Source organism: Apis mellifera, linkage group LG10 (assembly GCF_003254395.2).
Source record: "Apis mellifera strain DH4 linkage group LG10, Amel_HAv3.1, whole genome shotgun sequence".
NCBI lineage: Eukaryota > Metazoa > Arthropoda > Insecta > Hymenoptera > Apidae > Apis > Apis mellifera.
Genome location: NC_037647.1, coordinates 9,456,916 through 9,480,049, shown reverse-complemented (window position 1 = coordinate 9,480,049; position 23,134 = coordinate 9,456,916). Strand labels below are relative to the sequence as shown.

The 23,134-nt window shown below is 33.1% G+C and overlaps 4 protein-coding genes across 9 annotated transcripts; 3 read left to right on the top strand and 1 right to left on the bottom strand.

Moving 5' to 3' along the window:
* The first annotated feature begins 22 nt into the window (after window positions 1-22).
* Window positions 23-6,002, top strand: LOC410207 (dihydropyrimidine dehydrogenase [NADP(+)]). Its single transcript, XM_016914269.2, has 17 exons — window positions 23-496; window positions 577-687; window positions 809-1,141; window positions 1,219-1,527; window positions 1,617-1,940; window positions 2,054-2,264; window positions 2,338-2,522; window positions 2,731-2,946; window positions 3,005-3,169; window positions 3,271-3,423; window positions 3,498-3,618; window positions 3,692-3,954; window positions 4,038-4,214; window positions 4,296-4,520; window positions 4,627-4,784; window positions 4,880-5,055; window positions 5,742-6,002. The coding sequence occupies exons 1-16, from the start codon at window positions 452-454 to the stop codon at window positions 4,956-4,958; spliced, it is 3,075 nt and encodes a 1,024-aa protein (XP_016769758.1). The 5' UTR covers window positions 23-451; the 3' UTR covers window positions 4,959-5,055; window positions 5,742-6,002.
* On the bottom strand, window positions 5,634-8,421 carry LOC410206 (differentially expressed in FDCP 8 homolog). Of its 3 annotated transcripts, none has more exons than XM_006566038.3 (8): window positions 8,308-8,421; window positions 7,477-7,762; window positions 7,116-7,407; window positions 6,875-7,045; window positions 6,651-6,704; window positions 6,311-6,552; window positions 6,008-6,243; window positions 5,634-5,941 (listed from the first exon to the last, which is right to left on the bottom strand). In XM_006566038.3, the coding sequence occupies exons 2-8, from the start codon at window positions 7,678-7,680 to the stop codon at window positions 5,695-5,697; spliced, it is 1,446 nt and encodes a 481-aa protein (XP_006566101.1). In that variant the 5' UTR covers window positions 7,681-7,762; window positions 8,308-8,421; the 3' UTR covers window positions 5,634-5,694. The 3 variants fall into 3 exon arrangements, with proteins under 3 accessions (XP_006566101.1, XP_006566102.1, XP_393689.3); XM_006566039.3 differs by having other exon boundaries at window positions 8,120-8,349; XM_393689.6 differs by lacking the exon at window positions 6,651-6,704 and having other exon boundaries at window positions 5,635-5,941.
* LOC410205 (gastrulation defective protein 1 homolog) lies at window positions 8,340-10,889 on the top strand. Its single transcript, XM_393688.6, has one exon. It carries the CDS (start codon window positions 8,705-8,707, stop codon window positions 10,697-10,699), a length of 1,995 nt encoding a protein of 664 aa, XP_393688.2. The 5' UTR covers window positions 8,340-8,704; the 3' UTR covers window positions 10,700-10,889.
* Window positions 10,890-11,645: 756 nt separating this feature from the next.
* Window positions 11,646-22,135, top strand: LOC726121 (golgin subfamily A member 6-like protein 22). Of its 4 annotated transcripts, XM_016914270.2 has the most exons (12): window positions 12,079-12,294; window positions 13,015-13,125; window positions 15,262-15,413; window positions 16,266-16,332; window positions 16,441-16,682; window positions 16,809-17,121; window positions 19,587-20,112; window positions 20,419-20,709; window positions 20,843-20,901; window positions 21,405-21,577; window positions 21,726-21,888; window positions 21,994-22,135. In XM_016914270.2, the coding sequence occupies exons 2-12, from the start codon at window positions 13,027-13,029 to the stop codon at window positions 22,048-22,050; spliced, it is 2,142 nt and encodes a 713-aa protein (XP_016769759.1). In that variant the 5' UTR covers window positions 12,079-12,294; window positions 13,015-13,026; the 3' UTR covers window positions 22,051-22,135. The 4 variants fall into 4 exon arrangements, 3 of the variants coding, with proteins under 3 accessions (XP_026299020.1, XP_026299021.1, XP_016769759.1); XR_001704354.2 differs by lacking the exons at window positions 20,843-20,901; window positions 21,994-22,135 and having other exon boundaries at window positions 12,068-12,294; window positions 21,726-21,770; XM_026443235.1 differs by lacking the exons at window positions 19,587-20,112; window positions 20,419-20,709; window positions 20,843-20,901; ... (1 more) ...; window positions 21,726-21,888; window positions 21,994-22,135 and having other exon boundaries at window positions 11,646-12,294; window positions 16,809-18,591.
* Window positions 22,136-23,134: the final 999 nt, after the last annotated feature.

Sequence of the window (23,134 nt, the reverse complement as noted above, 5' to 3'; positions counted from 1 at the left end):
AATTTAGATTGAGTGTTGCAAATCTGAAAAAAAATCGAGAATATGTTTGAAACTATTTGGCTTGATTATATAGAATAGATTTAATATATATCGTATATAAAGTAAAGTGTTATTATGAAGACGTGGCACGATAAACAGAATTATCGTATACGATATACGAATGGTAGGGAGAATCTGTAACATATTATTAGTTATCATTTTCTCGTCAATCAAATATCTTTAAATTTATCAGAATTTATAAGATACGTGATATGTATTAATATGATATAAATAAAGCATAATAATAATTTAAAATCTAATGTTTGAATTAATTAATTTTAATTTGATAATTCGTAAGTTGCTCATAATAAGTTGTTCCAGTTGTTAAACGTAAAATTTAGTGAAATATTGATGATATCTTTATTATTTATAATTATTTAATAATTGTGCATTTTAATATTGATATAAAGAAATGACATCTGTTACAATACTAAGCAAAGATGTGCCTGATATCGAAGTGAGTATTTATCTTATTTCTTTAAGATATATCCATATATTTAAAACATATTTTAATTATAAATATACATTCTCTCTTAGAATCTTTTACATTTAAATCCAAAAATAAAACCATTTGCGAATGTTGTTCCATCAGCAATTACCAAAGAGAATAAAAGAAAATGGAAAAGGAACATTAATGAAAATTGTAGTGTAAGATATAACATAGAATTTTTAAAACAAAATATTTTTTAAATTATAAACAATATAAAATATTTTTGTAATAATTATTATAAAAATTATTAAATCATTATATTATTATTTATACTTGTAGAAATGTCCACCTTTGACAAAAAATTTCGATGACATTAAACACACAACATTAAGCGAACGTGGTGCATTAAAAGAAGCTGCGCGTTGTTTAAAATGTGCAGATGCTCCTTGTCAAAAATCGTGTCCAACACAATTAGACATTAAATCTTTTATTACTTCTATTTCAAATAAAAATTATTACGGGGCAGCAAAAGCAATTTTATCTGATAATCCTCTTGGACTTACATGTGGTATGGTTTGTCCGACAAGTGACCTTTGCGTAGGAGGATGTAATTTGCACGCATCCGAAGAAGGACCTATCAATATCGGCGGTCTTCAACAATTTGCCACAGATGTAAAATTAATTCTTTGATTCTTTTTCAATATATATTAAATATGAATTAACATATAAAAATAATTTTTTTTTTTTAGATCTTTAAACAAATGAACATATCTCAAACTAGAATTCCTGGACAAAATGTTTCACATGCAGACACTAAAATCGCCTTGCTCGGCTGTGGACCAGCTTCTTTGTCTTGTGCAACATTCCTTGCACGTTTAGGTTATAATAATATAACAATTTTTGAGAAACAAAATTACATTGGTGGATTGAGCTCGTCAGAAATTCCACAATATCGATTACCATATGATATTGTTAACTTTGAGATTGATCTTGTTAAAGATTTAGGAGTAAAGATTGAATTGGGTAAAGCACTATCCAAGGATAATTTAACGATAGAGGTTGTTATATATAATATTATAACTACAATTAATTAAAAATTCTAAATTAAATTAATAATTAGCAAATGTTAAAGATTATTTCATTTTAGAGTCTTCAAAATTCCGGATATAAAGCGATCTTTTTAGGAATCGGTCTTCCAGACGCAAAAGCTATTCCAATTTTCTCAAATCTTACAGAAGAAATGGGTTTTTTTACATCAAAGAGTTTTTTACCAAAAGTAGCAAAAGGTAGTAAACCGGGAATGTGCGCATGTAAAAGAAATGAATTACCTTCTCTTCATGGTAAAGTTGTTGTCCTCGGAGCTGGAGATACAGCTTTCGATTGTGCTACTTCTGCTCTAAGATGTGGGGCAAAGAAAATTTATGTAGTTTTTAGAAAAGGATTTACTAATATTCGAGCTGTACCTGAAGAAGTAATTATCGCTATTACTTTAATTATCTTATTATAAATATTCTTTCTTCTATTATTCTATATATAATATATTAATTATATAATATATAATTTCTATTTTTTTTTTATTTTTAGTTTGATTTAGCAAAAGAAGAAAAATGTGAGTTTATTCCTTTTCAATCGCCGAAACAAGTAATTGTTCGAAACGGAAAAATAATTGCAATAGAATTTTACCGAACAGAGGAAAACGAAAATGATGAATGGATAGAAGATAAGGAACAAATTTGTAGATTAAAAGCTGATTTTGTAATATCTGCCTTCGGATCAGGATTGCAAAATCAAGACGGTAAAAATTTTAATTATGTTAAGATTTTGTTTCTTCGAGAAAGATATTAAAAAGAATTGTATTTTTTTAAAAGTAATACAAGCTATGGTACCCATTAAAATGAATAAATGGAATTTACCGGAAGTAGATTCACAAACCATGAGCACTTCTATTCCCGGAGTTTTTTGCGGTGGAGATCTTGCTGGAATTGCTCATACTACTGTTGAATCTGTAAATGATGGTAAAACTGCTGCATGGTATATTCACAAATTTATTCAGGTATATTTTTAAAAATTTAATAATAATTTATAAACAAAATATTTTAAACAATTTTTTTATTCTATTAATTTATTATCTATTTTATATAATTATATCTATTTATATCTATATTTATATCTATTTATATCTATTATCTCTATTTATATCTATTATATCTATATTTTATATCTATATTATTATATCTATATAATTATTATCTATTTAATAGAATTCTTATAATCTGGAAGTACCTAAAATTCCTCAATTACCTAAATTTCATACCCCAATTGATGATGTTGATTTATCTATTGAAATATGTGGTTTAAAATTTGAAAATCCTTTCGGTCTTGCTTCTGCACCACCGACCACTTCTAGTACCATGATTAGACGAGCTTTTGAGGCTGGATGGGGTTTTGTAGTTACAAAAACATTTTCTTTGGATAAGGTAATTTATTCTTTATTTAAAATTTCTTATTTAATATTTTAACAAAATAATGTTTTAGGATCTTGTTACAAATGTATCTCCACGAATAATTAAAGGTACAACTTCTCGACATCATTACGGTCCGGAACAGGGCAGTTTTTTAAATATTGAATTAATATCTGAAAAATCGGAAGCTTATTGGTGCAATAGTATTAGAGAATTAAAAAAAGATTTTCCGACTAAGGTTTAAAGATAACATATATATAGAATTATATGAATTTATTAAAATTTTTAAATCATTTGTGTTTATAAATGACGATAATGAAAATTGAAATTTATTTTTAGATTCTTATTGCTAGTATTATGTGTTCGTACAATAGAGCAGATTGGACAGAACTTTCTCAAAAAGCAGAAAGAGCTGGGGCTGACGCTTTAGAATTAAATTTATCTTGTCCTCATGGAATGGGAGAATCTGGAATGGGTTTGGCTTGCGGCCAGGTATATTTTTTATGATTGTAAATATAATTTATTAATATTTCATTATCAATTTATCATATAAACTTTTATATTAGGATCCTGTATTGGTGAGAAATATTTCAAGATGGATTCGGGAAGCTGTGAAGATACCATTCTTTGTGAAATTAACACCAAATATTACTGATATTGTTTCAATAGCGAAGGCAGCTTATGAAGGTATTCTTTTCATATATATAGATAATCAAAATATTTGTCAATAAATATTCAAAAAAATAATTTTTTATAATAGGTCATGCTAATGGAGTATCTGCCATAAATACTGTTCAAAGTTTAATGGGATTACACGCGGACGCAACCCCATGGCCAGCTGTTGGAATTAAAAAAGCTACAACGTATGGGGGTATGTCAGGTAATGCAACAAGACCTCAAGCTTTAAGGGCTGTTTCTGCCATTTCTAAAGCTCTTCCTGGATTTCCCATACTTGGGATTGGTGGTATTGAATCAGCAGATGTTGCTCTTCAATTTTTACATTGTGGTGCATCAGTTTTACAGGTGAATTAATCAATCATTTTAATTTTTTATAAATTTTTTTATATACAATATTACATTTCGGACGATTTTTAAACGGTTAATAGGTTTGCAGTGCTGTACAAAATCAAGATTTTACTCTAATTGATGATTATATAACTGGTTTAAAAGCGTTATTATACTTGAAGAATTTAAAACAACTAAAAAATTGGGATGGACAAAGCCCACCAACGTTTAAACATCAGAAAGGAAAACCTGTTGTTTTACAACATGCTCTTGGCAAAGTAAATTGCATGCAAATTTTTGTTAAAATTAATAATTTAATAACAAATGTTATACTTATTAACAAATATTTTATGTTTCAGAATATACCATATTTTGGAGAATATCAAAAACTACGGGAAGCAAAAATAGCTGAAATTAAAGCTATCTCGAATCCGCTTGATAATCTCGTCGAGACAACGAGATCTAGTCCAGAAACTATTACAGCTATACCAAGTATAAAAGATGTTATTGGCAAAGCTTTAAATTATATTGGCACATATAAGGATTTGAATAACAAAGAACAAGTAATAGCATTGATAGATGATGTACGTTTTAATCAGTTTTTATTTATTTTAATTTTTATCTATGTTTATTTATATAATATATATTATTATATATTATGTATTAAGGATAAATAATTTTATGTATTAGGATATGTGTATAAATTGTGGAAAATGTTATATAGCTTGTGCCGATTCTGGCTATCAAGCAATTAAATTTGACTCTGAAACTCACATTCCAACAGTAACAGACGATTGTACGGGTTGTACTCTTTGTCTTTCAGTATGTCCTATTATTGATTGTATTACGTAAGTTATTTATATTCACATATATATGTATATCATTAATATATTAATATTATATATTTATTGAAAAACTTGTAATTATTTAATTTATTTTTCAGTATGGTACCTAAAAGGATACCTCACGTTATTAATAGAGGAGTACCATTAAAAGAATGTTTCAATTTTGAAATAGAATAAAATTCTAATATCTATAATTTCATATTGGCTGCTTGCCTGAAAAAGTAAAAAGAAAATATTTAAATATCTTATATCAATAAATACTATAATTATATCAGTAAGTTGATAATAAAATATAAAACATTAATAATAAAATATTTCATGATTTATATAATGTATTTTATTTTTGTTTTCTTTTTTATTCAACATTAGTTTTTATATTTAATATTAATATTTTTTTTATTAATATCTAAATAATTAACAACAGCAATTTATTTTTTACATTCTATTGCTTACTTTACTAATGTTTAAAAAATCTGAATTATCAAATTATTATCAAATTATCAATATATACTTTTAATAAAATAAAATTATAATTATATTGTTCATCTATTAATTAACATTTTTTATTAATTTTTAACATCTAGAATTTAATAATAGCGAATATCATATCAAAAATATTTTGCAACAAATAAATAAAATAATAATTGTAATAAACAAAATATATAATGTTATTTGAATTTTTTATTAATTTATCTCAATTATTATTAATAAATCTGCTATAAAGAAACAATTATTTAAATATTTATTTTTTTTTAAATCAAATCATATATATCTTTTAAATATATATATATATCTTATATATCTATAATAAACTATATGAATACAGATTTTTTAAAATTAGAATATTTTTTAATTTTAATTTATAAAAGAATTCCACAAAAACAGATATATGTACAAATTATAATATATGTATTTATGTTGTATCACTTGGTGATTCACTCGAGTTTAATCCATTTTCAGTAATACATTCATCTGTATCTGAAGTTTGTTGATCTTGCAAGGCACGCCGTTTCTGAAGTCTCGTACAACGTGGACAACAGTGATTTTGTTTTGACCAACATGCACGATGATGAACTGCTGTACATTGATGACAACTAATAGAACTTGCATCCCATGGATATATAATTTCATCATTACCACACAATTCACATAAGTGACCTCTATAAATTAATATTTAAAATTTTAATAAAATGATTTGAATAAAATATCCATTCATCAAAATTTACCTTGCTTTACATAATTCACATTGCTCTGTGATATGAGTATGCATAGTATCATATGCAGCACGAATTTCTTCTAAAAGTATTCCATTATTTAAATCAATGAGATCTTTAATTGAATAATTTCCTGAATTTTCTATCATATGAGTACGTATTCCAATTTTCCATGGTAATCCTTGATTATTAGCTTCTGGGCACAAAACTAAATAACGTTTCATCATTTGCATTTCCTCCCGCATTCTCTGTTTATTATTTATTTTGAATTATAAAATAATTAATTTTTAAATACAAAGTTATAGTTTATTTTACCTTTACTACAGATAGATCTGGAACTAAAGTAAACAATTTTGGATTTAAGTCTTCAAGTAATAAAACAGAACGTTCTTCTAAAAGTGTTAAAAGTTGTGCAGCAACACGAGATACAGGTCGCGATTCCATATCCCAGTTTCTAATTACTCTTGCAGGAATTACCATTGCAGTATTCCAATGACATCTTTGACAATAATACAATCCTGTATAGTCACAAAGTCGCGGCTCAATCCATGCTGATTCTACATTTATAAATAACATATTAAAAGAAATATTAATATATAAAATAAATTTTTGATTTGTAACCCACATTTTTCGAAATTTCCTTTATATGTGTTACCTGTATTTTTAAATGGACTGCCAAAACAAGATAAGGATAATCCTTTTGAGAAAGCTTGTAATAAAAATATAATTTATCTACATTGTAACAATGTTAAATGTTTTATTTTTATATCTTATATAGAATGATAAATTATGCTTCTTCAAAGAATTATTTTTAATTTTTAATTTTTTAAATTTTAATCTTATCTGTATTAATTAATATTCATTAATGAATATACTTACTAAATGTAATTCGTGCTTTGCATTCAGCACATCTATATCCTTGATTTGATAAACCCTGTTCAGGACAAATATCTTTTGTATAAGTATAACCACCTGCTTCACTAGCAACTACATGAACACATACTCTGCATATGTTATTTAAACATTTCCAATGGCAACAAAATTTGCAATCTATGAAAATAAAATTAAATATAATAAAAATCCATATAAAAATAATTTATAATTTTAAAGAAAATCTTACCATTGCACATATACCATGATTGAAGCATAGTCCAAATAGCTCCACTACAATGATCACAATATACAGGTCCAGAAGTTGTTATGTAATATTTTTGTGGTATTAAGTGATGTCCTAAAATTACTTGTGTTTCAAGCAAATTTGCTTCTGATAATTCTCTAAATTCTTGTACTCTTAAGCGTAATTCAATTAAACGTCTAACAAGCCATTTTCGCTCATCTGAACATTCTGCACTTTCTAATACCATTTGTTTACATTTTTCTATCATATCTTTAAGATATTCTTCAGAAGTAGCCTATAAAATATAATATAATCATATAAAGAATAAAAAATTATTATAAAAATTCTTAAATTTACTTTATACCTTAGACAATGAAAGCACTGTTTCTACTGATTTTAAACTAAAAGGTATGACAGCTTTGCTATCCGAACTATCATCTGCTTCTCCTGTCATATAATCAGATGATGAAGAAGGTGTTGATGGCATTGTATCGGAACTGTCAGTTCTAATCCTTGACTCTTGATTACAATCATATGTTCCATTTGCATTATTTTTTGTGTCTATCATTTTTTATAGATATTGTAGTCAATTTTATATATTTATTAAAAATATTTTCATTTACTTCTTCTGTTAATTCCTATGTTATTTCCTAAATTATGTTATTAAATGAAATGCTACATTAATTTATAATCGAATTTTTGAAATTCATTAATTTTTTTATTTGATATTTCGATTCTCTTAAATATTTAAATTTTTTTAAATGAGAATAATATTTTCGTTTATCATAATTATCAAGAAAAGATTTTATAAATACTACAGGAACTACAAATATTACAAAAAATACATTTTAAAAATTATAACTTATTAATTATAAACTATATATTTAATTTTTTCTATATTATATTTGATATATTATTTAATATATTTATTCCATATAAATTTATGAACGTATTGAATAACGTATAATTATAATTTAAAATTTAATCAAAATATATTTTTAACTAACTTGCATTGATATAATATTACGTGTTAGGAAGTTTTGATTCATCATTATTTAGATATATTATCAATTGCAACAATTATAGATATATGTAAATTAGATTTTTATGATAAATTTACTAATTATTCACATCAATGACATCTGTTAATTCAAACATCAATATCCAATAAGTTAAAATAAAAATTTTAACTTACTAAATGTTTCTAATATCTCTGATAGCCATTTTGTTTTGGTATTTGACAATTTTGCTATAGTACGCATTATTTATCAGATAAAGTGATAAATAATATTGTGAATTTCCATTTATATTAAAAAAAAAATTATTTATTAATGAAATAGATCTGTTTTTAAATGCAAAAAATATGTAATTAATTCGTTATATATGAATAATAGAAAAAAAAAAGAAAATGAAATATTATAACCTTAATACATATTTATTTAATTTTTTATAAACCGCTATAAGAAATTAAATCTTAAAAAAATATCAAAGTTATATTATATTAAAAATAAATAAATAAAAATTTTTAATTTTATTTGTATATATTGTATAAATATTATTATAATTTATTTTAATAACAAGTTATAATAATCATGAATACAAAAAAGGGAATAACTTTTGGTAAAATTAATAAAGATTTAACTCGAGATATGACGAAAAATACAGAAACTGTAAGTTCTGGATTTGGTACATTTGGCAAAAAATCATTGGAGACTAATATAACAAAAATGAATGAAATTAAACCTGAAGATGAAGAAGAGTCTCAAAATTTGAAACAAGTTATGGGCATAACAGGTTTTGGTAAAAAGGCTAAATCTTTTGATGTACAAGAAATGTTGGAAAATATTACAAAAACTATTAATAATAGCAAAGTAAGTAATGTAAATATAAAATCTATTGAAAAAGAATCTAAAACTATACCCGCAAAAGAAGTAATTAAAGATATTGATATTATTAATAATGAAAGTACTAATGATAATGAAGAAGATGATGATTTTATTGGGCCTCCAATACCTCCTGAACTTCAGAATTCAATTAATTTAGAGCAATCTACGAAAATAAAAGATCAAAATGACAATGAAAGTGATGAAGATGAAGAACAATCTGATATAGAAGAAGAATTACAATTAAAAGATAAAATTCCATGCAGTCATGAAGTTACAATGACTCATGGAACCAAAGCAGTAACAGCTATCGCAGCAGACCCTTCTGGAGCAAGATTAGCTTCAGGTTCTATTGATTATGATGTTTGTTTTTGGGATTTTGCTGGCATGGATTCATCAATGAGAAGTTTTAGAACATTGCAACCTTGTGAGAACCATCCAATCAAATGTCTACAATACTCAATGACTGGTGATGTTATATTAGTTATATCAGGTTCTGCACAAGCAAAAGTTTTAGACAGAGATGGTTTTGAAAAATGCGAAACTGTGAAAGGTGATCAATATATAACAGATATGGCACGTACAAAAGGTCATACAGCAGGATTAAACAGTGGTTGCTGGCATCCATTCACAAAGGAAGAATATCTTACTTGTTCACAAGATAGTACATGTAGAATATGGATTTTATATAGACCGCGAGCACATAAACATCTAATAAAGTGTAGAGCACAAAATGGTGTTAAAACCATACCAACCATATGTGCTTACAGTAGAGAAGGTAATGTAGTTGCTTGTGGTTGTATAGATGGTTCTATACAGATGTGGGATCATAGAAAAAATTTTGTTAATCCATCATTGATTCAGAGAAATGCACATGCACAAGGTGCTGAGATATCAAGCCTAAGCTTCTCTTATCTTGGACAAATGCTTGCAACCAGAAGTTGTGATGATACGTTAAAGCTTTGGGATTTAAGAGCATTTAAAACACCTATTTTTGAAGCAAAAAATTTATATTCTAGATATGATACAACCGATTGTATGTTTAATCCAGATGATTCAATTCTTATTACAGGAGAATCTTTAAGTAAAAATCAAAGTACTGGTAGAATTTTATTTTATGATACAAAAACTTTTGATCTAATTAATGGAATAAATGTAACAAATTCACATGTTATTAAAACATTATGGCATCCAAAACTAAATCAAATATTTGTTGGTTGTGGAAATGGAATAGTTAAGGTATATTACGATTCTAAGAAGAGTTTAAGAGGTGCAAAATTATGTGTTATAAAAACGCATTTAAAACAAAAACATATCGAAGTAATGTCAACTCAACAAATTATTACACCACATGCACTTCCATTATTCAGACAAGATAGGCCTAAATCAGTTCGTAAACAAATGGAAAAAGATCGTTTAGATCCCGTTAAATCGAGAAGACCAGATTTACCAATTACTTCTGGACAAGGTGGAAGAGTTGCTTCCTCTGGTGGAACACTTAGTTCTTATGTAATTCGAAATTTGGGACTTAGTAAAAGAATAGAAGATGATCAAGATCCACGAGAAGCCATATTAAAATATGCAAAAGTAGCAGAAGAAAATCCATACTGGATTGCGCCAGCATATAAAAAAACACAACCACAAACGATATTCCAAACGGATGAGCAGGATGGAGTATCAAGTGCAAAGAGACAAAAAACTTAAGAAAATATAAATGTTTCGTAAAAATTTTTATATTATTCATCAATAATCTTTTTGTACAAAAATTTTTCGTTTAAAAAAAAAGTATAAATATAATAAGAACCTCATATTCATATTCTGATTAATACTTATAGTTGATCGCAATTTGAAAAGATTTAATATTATGTAAATAAAAATATTTTATTTAACTTAATTGCAAAAAATTTATCATTATCATTATTATATAATGATTTATTATTTTAATATTTTATTATATTAATTAAATTATATATTATTCTTTATTATTCATTATTATAGTACACATAGTATACATACAATGTTCTCTATTATTGGCAAAATTGCAACTTATCCTTATGGATACAGGAATATTATTGTATTGAATTAATAAATAAAATAAATTATACAAAATCAAAGCAAATAATTTAATAAACAAATTAAATAATTACATTTCCATTTTTAAAATATATATTCTTAATATATGATATTATGATGATGTTTTAATGATAAACGATTTAAATTTATGCTTGTAATATTGTTATTGAAAATATCAAACAAAAAATAACGTACAGTATCATCGCCGCAAAATTATAAAAATGCATGCACGTCAAATTTAATGAATATTATTTTTATTCTAAAATAATATATATATATATATATATATACTATATCAGATGTATATAAACCTATGTTGAAGGTAGGGGCGTATCTATGTCTTACTTCCACATTTTGACTTTCAGTCAAAAGATAGACTTCAAACGATCAAGTAAGAATACGTTAATTAAAGAATAAAATTTACATTCTAAAAATATTTTGTACACATTCATATTTTTATCAGATTTTGATAATGTAAATTATTAAAATAAATTAAAATATTTAATACACGTATTCACTGTAAATTATGTGTATTGTTGTATTTGCATATAACGTATTTTAAACATAAGCACAAATTATATCACATATCACAGAACATATTACAATATTTATAAATTTATTTTTAATTTTTCTTTTTTGCTTTCGCGTAAAGTTTCGCGCACTTTTCGATTCAAAGAACTGAATTTAAGCATTAGCGTGTTCCTAGATGGCAGAAGCGTATACGATTTTTAAATCGATTTATGTGATTTTAGCGCGAAATTACGATAAAAAAAATTATTCTTTGTCACAGAGAAAAGATGTAGATATCGTTACTTTACGAAAGAGTAACGATGAGAGCGAAATACTTCATATGTGATGACGAGGAAATCGAGGACCTGAATCTAAATAAATCGATCAGTAAATAGATCTAGCATTCTTCCTACTGTTTTACGATTGGATAATGAGGGGAGCAGGGGACGAGAGGATGAGGGGAGAAGAGGCCGTGTATTTGTGGCGTTCAAGTCGGTAGCTACGATTGCCTTCTGGCAAACATTATCGTGACACCGTTTTGTGCGTGTTGAAGAGTTAGTGGAGTTCGTCGATCGATGCTACCACGGTATCGACCGGTTCGGTTGATGACCGCGCGCTTCTGATCCATGAATTCAGTGATATAATTTTTCTCGGTGTGCAATATCCTGTGCATCGTGATATAACAATTCTGTGACTATTCTTCGCGCAACATACTGGCAAGTAACTCACGAATCATTGAGTAAATTCTCGCATCGACTAGACTATATTCGTTTCGCTATGCGATCACTTCCGCGTACATGGTACGAATTCCTTTCGGTTGTTGTTGCGTTCCGAACTTTTTAGTTTTACTTATTTTTTTTTTAATCATCAAAAAGCAAACATTTAATTTGAATTACTACTAGATATCCAAAAATCAATGTAAAAATATATAAAGAATATTATAAACGTTAAGAATATCGAATCTTTTGTTTTGTGTCTTTTTAAAATCAGCATTATGTAACGAGAGTAAAATTTAGAAAAACTTATATGTATTATATTTTGTCGTGTTCGCATAAATTATTCTTTTCTTTGATTAGTAATTTAAAAAAAAAAAAAAAAAAAATATTAAAACTGATAAATTTAAGTAATTTTTTTTTTTTTTAAATTCACAAATAATGATTGAAAAAAATTGATGATTGAATTTTTTTTATTAAGATTTTTTAAAATTCAAATGCAAATGATTTATATTCAATCGTGAAATAATTCCACAAAATTCATAAAATTTTCATTTTTTTTCCTGTTTTATTATGTATTTTTATTTGTTTTATTTTATTATATAATTGTCTTATTGGAAATCACTTTCGGAATTAATTTCATCAAAGTTAATGAAGGAAGTATCACTTTAAATATTTACAAGGTGTTCCAGTCAAAAATGACTACAGACACATGAATTTCAGATGTAGAACAATATGGCTATCAACATAAAATTCACAAAATTCGATAACACACCATGGGGATTTCGATTGGCGGGTGGAAGCGATTTTCCACAACCATTGACTGTCATCAGAGTATGTACATTATATTATTATTATTTCATATTTTTTATTATTTAAATATATTACTATAATTCATATAAGTATACATATACAGATTATTTAAAAATATAGTTCAGATTATTATTTAGATTATTAAAAATTATCAAGAAATTTATATAGTGTATAGTATAAATGCATATGTGAAATTATGAGATTACATAGTAAATATTTAGCGCGAAAAGTATAAAGGATTGCATATCTGCAGGCTTGTTCTTTCAGATATGTCGATATGATTAATCATAGTAATTTCTGTATTACCGATTTATTAAAATTGCAATGATCTACTTAAATATAAACGAATTATATAGAACAGATATGATCATACATAAGAATATAAGATGGATTGAAATTGAAATTAAATATTAAATTATAAATAATTATTTGATTAAATCTCACTAGAATGCTTCATAACATATTGCATATTTGCTAGAAAAATCGTACAATTTAAAAATTATAATTTTAGAGGAAACAACTTTGAACGATTTGATTTATAAAAATACAAAATATATAAGAATATCATATTATTAAAATATAAGTTACATGTTCATCAAATTTGAAACTTGTCACTTACATGATTCTGTTAATAAAAAATATAAATAATTATAATTTTTTCCGTAGCAATAATTCAATAAGTATTAAATTTTGAATTACATCACTTGTCTAGCAAGCGTGCGATATAAGCGATATATTTTAAAAGTTTATCGCGTTATAGATACATTGTAAAACTGAGAATATTACATATTTTTTATATTAAAGATTGAAACACGTTGTAATTTTAAAAGAGAAATGATGAAAGTATTTAATTAATATCCCATATATCCCTCGTATGTGATCACGTATCAGACAAGAAGAGAAATAACGAGAGAAGGACAGAGATAAAGTAAAAATATTGAAATCAACGCCATCTCTAGAGTGTCATAAATGAAACATATAAAAAAAGGACAGAAAATAGAGAAAGAAAGATAGAGATACTGTAAGAATTTATTTTCAACGCCATCTTTTAATTATTAAAGATACTTCTAAATGGCAGGATAAAATAGAGTAAGAATTAAAAGCTAACGCCATCTTTTGAATCGAGAAAAAAGAGATTTAACCAAATACTCAAGAGATGGCACTGAATCTCAATTCCTTTTCTAATTTATCTTCGTAACGTGTCTTTGAAGAAGTACATTAAATATTCAAGAGATGGCGTTATTAGTCAATTCTCACCATATCTCTATCCTTTTTTAACTATTTTCTATCCTTTCTTTACGAGTTTCATTTGCGGCACTCTGGAGATGGCGCTGATTTCAATATTTTTATTCTCTCTCTATCCTTTTCCTATCATTCGCTTTCTTTGTCTATATTTGTTTCATCCACGATATTGTAGAGATGGCGCTGATTCTCAATTCCTTTTTCTAACTTACCTTCGTAACGTGTCTTTGAAGAAGTACATTAAATATTCAAGAGATGGCGCTATTAATCAATTCTCGTCATATCTATCCTTTTTTAACTATTTTCTATCCTTTCTTTACGAGTTTCATTTGCGGCACTCTGGAGATGGCGCTGATTTCAATATTTTTATTCTCTCTCTATCCTTTTTCTATTACTCGCTTTCTTTGTCTACATTTATTTCATCCACGATATTGTCGAGATGGCGCTGATTCTCACATTTTTAATTTATCTTTCTTCCTTCTTCTATTATTTACTCTCCTTGCTGTTTATATATTTGCTGTACAAAATTTACATAAGATTAAAAGATATAAGCTTAAAAGATCCGCTCCAATATTCGATTGACTTAACCGATCGACTTTATTATCTATTCTCGATTAGCGATCAAAAGATTTATGAATACAATACAATTCGATATACGTGCGAATATTTATAGTAGCGTGTATAAAGAATAAAAAAAAATTACTTTTCCAAACTTTCTTGATTTATTCGTCTATTACGAAATTTTCCTATAATTTCAAAAACATTGATCAACGTCAAAGTCCCGTTACACCGTTAAACCTACCTCCTTCTCCTCCCCGCCTATCTCGCTCTCCTCGGTAAAGTAGTTTTAATTACAATTGTCTAGTTTCCTTCATAGTGAAAATGAAAACTGAAACGTGAATAAACATTTCTTAGGTAACAGAGGGAAGTTTGGCGGAATGCATGGGTTTAAAAGTCGGCGACGTGGTGGTAAGATTAAACGATCAACCCATTAGTTCTTTAACCCACGGCCAGGCGCACGAGGAATTAATGCGAGCAGGAAATAACTTTGTTCTCGGTGTGCTGAGGTTAGTCTTGTGTTTGCCCTATCCGAATTTATCAATTATCGATAAGATCCAACCTTCGAAAATAACCATTGAGAGTAAATATACCTCGCGTTACCTATGCACATCCTCCTCACCTTATCGGAACTAGATCCCGCAACCCAGCCAGTTGGAAAACAATTCGATATCAATGTCAACGACACTGCCGCTGCATCGTCGCACCGAATTGACCGACCGCTCGGAGGTCGAGCTTAACTTGAACTACTTTTTTACCGCGACGAATTTTATTTCTAGTACCCTTGACAAACTCGTGTATCGACCAACGATTCCTCGAGGTCGCTACACTTCTACTATCGCATTACACTTCCATTTTCAATAGCAATAATTCGTTGTACAGACGAGATGGAATAAAATTCGATTCGACTTAAAAAAAAAGAAAAAAGAAAAAAAAGAAATTGGAGGAATCGCTCGGATCAAATATCATGGAAATTGTCAAGTGTATACTTATATACGAATATATTATAACAGAGAGAGAGGCAAGAATATCCCGGCGTACGGGCAACGTGTGGTAACATATTGCAACACTTATAAATAGGTGACCCAGAATCAGATCTGTTTATCATTGGTCGGCGATTTTATTGCTGGCATTTTACATCGCGCACATTTGTTCCACAATCCCTCTCATTACCCTTTCGCGTGTGAACCTTTAAGCGAGTAAGCTTCGAAAAGTAGTTAACTTCATTCCAACCTCCGTTCCAATTCCGTTCACTTGGTGGCTAGCTCCAATACTGTACAGATTGTTCGTTCGATCGATCGATCGAAAGGAAAGAAGAAGGAAAAAAGAAAAATATTAATCGACCAACCAATTCTCCACAGACAAGAAGATTTTGTCAAGGCTGCGGAGGCGCTGTCCGAGGAGAACATCGTCCCTTATAAGATCCCTGTACGTATCTCTTAAGATATACGTGTGAATTTCATTAAATATATGTATATATATGTTTATGTGTGCTCGATTTTTATGCACGTTGGAAAATTGATTCGTTGATATCAGCTCGCAGATTTGCCACCAGTCTTCCCGGAGCAAATCTTGAAGGAGGAGACTGTGATCGAACGTCACGAGTATGAGATAAAGACGCGGGAGGAGGAAGAGGGGCCAAAGGAGGTGGAACCGCTCCCTGAGAAGCCGAAAGACGCCAACAGCGAGATCGTGCCGAATCAAAACCTCACGGACGACGAGATCGCGCAATTGATCCTCGGGGAAGAGGAACTTTTGGACGATAAAGGCGTTTTGGGGTATAAAACTCTTCCCTCCCTCCCTCTCTCCCTCCAATTCCTCCCGAAAAACCGAACGACAATAATAATAAAATTTTAAAAACGAGGAAAGAAAGGGAAGATTTCTCGCCTATCTCTGTATTGCAGGGTGAACTTTAAGAAACTGAGGCCACGCGTCACGGTTCTGAAGCAATCCAAGGTTATAGAAGAGCTTCAGAACATAGCCACCGCCGAGCCACCGTTGGTCGAGCAGTTGAGGCGCACCTCGGTTTTCCTTCAGAAACCGGAGCGGCCGATACCGACACCCCGCAAGAAGGAGGGGGAGCAGGAAGACAGGGAGACGGAGTCTTACAAAGTTGTGATAAAGAAGCAGAAAAGGAGAAGCGTGACCGACCGGCTGCTAGAGAGGGGCTTGCTGAAACCGGAGGGCGCGAGCACCCCGGAGCCCTTCACTCCCGAGGTAAACATGGAAAGTAAGGCGGAAAAAGTCGAGGAGGAGGAGGAGGAGGAGGATTCCTCGATCCTCGATCCCCGATCTGCCACGTGCTCGCCGCTCGACGATGATCCCCGAGTATCGGTCCAACGTGTCGGTCCCCGTTCTTCTTCCCTGTTCGAGACTCGTGCGCACGATGTGGAAACGGACGGAGCGACGGCTTCACGTTGCCTCTCACACCGCGAGAGGGTAGCTTCGAAGAGAGGTTCTCGCACGAGTGTTCGCTTTCCAAGGCGTTTGTCGTTGGGCAAGTGGAGGCACGTTGCGGTTAAAGGGAGTAAATGTTGGTTGGGTGCAGTTGGACGAGGCGTGCAGGTGTCGAGGGGTCGGAGAGGACTCGCAACGAGTCGCCGTGGCGTGGAGAAATGTTCGAAATCGAGGAGGATCGAAGGTCGTTCGTACCTCGAGACGTACTTGAGGCGAGAGGAGGATAATTGGCGAGTGGTCGACGGGATGTTCGGGAGGAGGTGCGAGGCGAGGTGCTGCTTCGTTGAATCGTCGTCGAGGAAGACAGATCGGGTGGAGGAGAGTCCCGTTCGCGGTGTAGAATTGTCTCGTCCCCGTTTATTTCCCGATCGACGATATTTCGACGAGAGATCGCGCCGACGTATCCTACATTTCAAGGGTCGTTACGTTCAACGTATCCTTCGGCGCGATGCTGTCCCTCGTTCGTTCAATCGTATCCTCGACGCGGCGTTGTCCTTGAAGCGAAATCTTCGCGCAAGAGGAGAAAATTCGAAAGATTGGACTTGGTATCTCGCGGAAAACGCGTCGTTCAATCGTTCCTGTGCTCGTCCGAGAAAGAAGTTTACATTTCGAGCTCGTTACGTCGAACGTATTCTGGAAAAGCAGTTCGAGTGCCTCGGTTTAATCGCGAACCGCGTTCGACGCCAACTTCTCCAACTCGTCCGATCCGATTCTTCCCGGATGATCGTTCCATCCCTCTCATCCTTCAACTCGCGCCACGCGTCGTCGTCTCTTTCGCCCGCGGGGGAAGGCGGTGTCCTTTCCGATCTCGTCCGTTCGTCCAAAGATTACATCTCGGCCGAGATTTTTCATCGTGGAAGCAGACGATCGAGATCGTCCAGAGCCTCGAGCGGTGTCTCTTCCGATCCGTTGGACGACGGTTTTCGAACGTTCCTTCCGATCGATCGATCGTTTCACGACCAACGTTTCGGGGAGGGGGGGAGGGGAAGCGACAAGACGAAAGCGATCGAGGATAACGATCGAGATGGACGCAGGCTATCCTTCGTCCCGACCATCCTCTACGAAAGTTTGACAAATCGCATAGGGGTTGATTTCACGAGATTGGTGGCGTACGCGTTCGTCCCTTGTACCTCGATCATATTGCTCTACATGTACAAGTAACGCATCGTGTACGTGCGTATCTAAATGATAATTTTCGAGACGGTACGGATTAATTATTACGATTATGTTGTTTAGATTTAAAACGACGTCACTCGTTCTAGGACATCCCTAGGACAGACGCTAGGGATCATCATGTGGATCATCATCTGTAAACGTATATGAGAGAGAGAAAAAAGTGTTGGTCGCTCGCTTAAAAGTGTGTGTTATATCATCTGCCCGTAATGTAACCGTAACCCGTTTCTCTCGTGACTAGAGGCTAGCAGCAATTGTACTTGTCCATTAAGGACCGTGCAAAACGAACCATCGTTTCTTTTTTTTGTCCATCGACTAAAAAGTTTAATTTCGATCGAATCTGTAACACGTTTCACATCATTTCTCTCGATGATTCGTTTCTATATATATCTACGTATATATTATAAGAAAATTGCACGGTCCTGCAAGTATACTTACTTACCTACTATACTATAACGTAGTACACGTAATATACTTAAATAGAAAAGAAAAAAGAAAAAAAAAATCGCACGATCTCTAGTCTAACGAATATAGAGTACATATATATACGTAAACATAATTGAAAAAAATCTCGCGTTATCACGCACGCGTAGACAGATGGATGCATGTCAACATCTACACCGTAGTCACATATATATATAATTACCTCATTGTCAATGTACCCATACGATTGGATTGTCGAGAGGAGATAATTTGAAATAAAATGCACATATCTTGGCTGCACCCAGAATTCTAAAATTCTCGATAATTCCCCCTCGTTCGAAACGATTAGCAGCAATTGGGACGCTCGCGTTTCGTTCGTTGTATTTCACTCCCCTTCAAAAAAAAATACGTATCCTTTCGTTTACCGAAAACGAGTTCATTGATTAGGGAACGATATACAGTATTGAAATGGCACGCGCTTTTCATCGATCGATGAAGACATGTTCAAATATGCATCTCGATCCCCCGGACTTGTGCACGACGTAATAATAATAATAATAACAACAACGCGCCGTTCAATCAATCCCGAGGCGAGGAAATTCCGTAACCGGGTGTTGTCTTGAATTCAGGCGACACCGTCGGCCACTCCGGAGCCGGGCTACAGATCGGATCGAGAACCTGAATCGCGGCCAGAATCGAAGGCCGAATCGAAGCGTTCGGAGGAGGAGAGCGAGGCCGAGCGAGGGGAGACGGTTGTATCGGCGTTGAACGAGGAGAAGGAGGAGGAGGTTCGCGAGAAGGAGGAGGAGGAGAAGGAGGAAGGGGCTAAGGGGCGGGAGGAGGAGAGGACGACGCGCGAGAGCGTTTTGAACGAGATCGAGAGGGAGATGGCGAGCGTCGCGGCGAAGGTCGATAAGGAGAGGATCAAGGAGTTGGTCACAACGGAGATCAATCTGGAGAAGCAACTGGAGAACGTTCAACGCCAGTTGTTGTCGTTGAAGCAACTTCCCAGCGAGATCGAGAATCACCTGAGGATCGTCTCCGAGCAATTGCAGAAGATCATGGAGTTGAGCGGTGTCCAAAACGGCGCCACCGTTAACGCTACTGCTGAGAAGGAGGAGGAGGAGGAGGAGGAGGAGGAACGGCGAGGAGGAGGTAAAAAGATTAGATATTATTTTCGAATAGGTATCTCGAATCGATATCTCTCTCTCTCTCGTCCCGGCCTCTATTCCCGGCATATTTTCAAATTTCACGCGTTCCAACGCGGTTGAAGCGTTGCCAACCCGCTTCTGTCAACCCGAGCGCGCCTATGCTTCGCACGTAGACATCGTTGCGAAAGCAACCTTCGATCTCTCAGTTTCTCTCTTTCTCTCTCTCTCCCTCTCTCCAAATTCTTTTCCAATTTCCCCTTTTCCGTTTCCGTATCCGTTTCCGTTCGTTGCGATCATTCGCTGTTTCCAGAGCCGGAAGAGCGGAAGTCGGAGGAGGGGAAGGAGTCGGAGGAGGAGCGCGCGGAGGAAACGGAGGAACAGGACGTGACGGAGTACACGGAGGATATCTCGTATTCAGCCTATTCGGACGAGCATCTGAGGATCGTTCAGCCTAGCGAGGACGAGGGGGAGGAAGAGACCGAGACGCAGGAGCTGGAAGGGACGCTATCGGTGAAGAGCGAGGAGGGAAGCAGGGTGAAGAAATTCGTCGTCTCGTACGAGACCAAGGTTCTGAAATCGCCGAGCCCCGCGCCGTCTCACGGTAAGTATCGATCAGTTGATCGGGGATTCTTTTTTTCTTTTGATACGACTCGATGATTAAGAAAGAAAGAAAGAAAAAAAGCGATAAAAGTTAAAGGAAAGATAACAGAAACGAAACGATATGTGTATTGTAGGCAGTTTCGAACCAGATCCAAATCTATCGGCAAAAGACCAAGTTATTCAGGAGTTGCAGGTATTCTAGAGAGAATGTAACGGAATGTAAATTGAATGTGAAGTTAATTTTTGTTGTTCCCGTTTCTTGTGTTTCTTCTAGCATCCTAGACAGTCTGTTATCTTAATCGCATCGATGTATTATTGACAAATTCTATCGTAATCACCGAAGTTATTTCACCGAAATTCCCCTTCTCTTCTTCTTAAATGTTCTTTCTTAAAAAAATAATTCTTTTACAAAATTTTGGCGAAACTTGCACTTCGAAAAACGCACCATAATTTGTTGTACAACCCCGTTCTGTCCCCCACAAAAAAACTTCACGAAGATGAAGTTATATTCGTGTCTCGTGCGTTCCTTAAAATGCCTGAGCGACAATTATATACACACACACACACACACATATATATACGCATACATTCCTTCGTAAATCACGAAACGTATTTTCTTGGATTCGTAAACGAGAACGTTTCGATCAAATATATATCGAGTAGCAATGGAGGAGTGACCCGTTTCCCTCTTTGCAGGAGAGAGTGAAGCAACGAGGGAGGAAACGTTCGCAAGATCTCTGGCCCCAGGCTAAGCAAGTCGAACTTACGCTTGGCCGCAGATGGAGGTGTCCGAATGATTTCTTCAATGACGAAATGATTGCCGAGGTTTTATCTTCCCAGGCGGAAGTGATTCGAGGCAGAGCCTTGGGGTGAGAATTATTATTATTATTATTATTTTCATCAATTCAGCGTGCTGTTGTTGTATTATATTATACGAGGATTATATTATATTTTCGAAATTAATTCTTATCCGAATTTATTCAAGCGATCTTTCTTCTTTTTTGTTTACGAACGCAGAGTAAACTTTAAGAAATACGAAAAGACCAATCTACCCAACTTTGATCACTTAATGAACTCGAGCGTCTATAAGATGATTCATAAAATGGAGAAAGAGCCGAAGAGAGGAATTCCAGCTAGGCCTGCCAAAGTGAACGCCGCGGAGGACATAATCGAGAGGGTCGTGAGTATATATATTCGATCCGAAGAATCTCTCTCTTTTAAGAATTTTCTCGAAGCGAAGCGTTTCTTGAAAAATGAACCGTCCCCTGCTTTTCTTTCATTTCAGAAATCCCCGGCGTTCAGTATCGCGGACGACAGAAGTACCCGGAGCGTCAGCCACTGAACTGTCGCGAAGAAAGGATAGAATTCTTTTTTACGGATGAAAAAAGAAGAATAAAAAAAATCGGATCGACGAGAAACGAGAAAAATTGAAAGAAAAAAGCAAAGAAAAGCAAACAATGCGAATACGTGCGCTATGCCAATAGTGTATAAAACCGCAAAACTAATCGAGTAACTACAATCAAGTACGTGTGCGTGTCGTGTCTATACGTGTGTCTTCGAGCACGAAAAAAGCAATGTCAAGAAACGTTATACGAATTAAGCGTTAAATAAAAGGATTGATTTTTTTTTTTCTTTTCTTTTTCGAGTAAAACTCGACAATTCATCCATCCTCTCTACGTTGAAATTAGAGAAGAAAACCGATTCTCTTTCTTCCAACGAATCGAGATCCTTACGATCGAGGGGTTTCGACTCGGTTTCGCATCGATCTTGCGCGCTTTCCGCGAGATCCCTCTCGACACGGGATATATGGGTATATAACCGAGGACGAGAGGCGACCAGCTCGCGGATGAGTCGCATACTTTCACCTTTCCGGAGTTTCCTGGGACTCTGTTCCCCGAGCCACGTCCCGCATGCGTACGCCCAGAGCCTCTGAGTCACTTCTGCCGTGGCCAACGAGCGTTCCTCCCTCTTTCTCTTTCCTACCTCCTCGGTAGTCGTCTCATGCTTAGGGACCGAGAACGTGACGTCGGTCCTGAGCAATTTATGTAAAGCATTCTAGGCATGATTCACGAACTAGTTCGCGCCCTCGTGACCGCCACCGGCGCAGAAAATGCAGCCGCCTCTCGACGGAACGAAAATCTAGGCTCATCCGATCGCAATTTCACATTTCAGCGCTGACCGTTCCCTCACGATTAACACGATAACTCGATCGCCTCCGTACGTGAATTACAGCCGCCAACGTTTCGTTTTAATCGATCTTCGAGGAAAGTGATGCTCGAGAAAGAAAATGTGCATACATTAACAATAATTGGTTGCGTGAATCAGTTGATGACGTAAATTAAAATTTTCGTGATAACGAAATATCGTGAATGATCGATCTTTAAACAAAGGAATGAAATCCGATTACGCGTCGAGCGTCGAGAAGA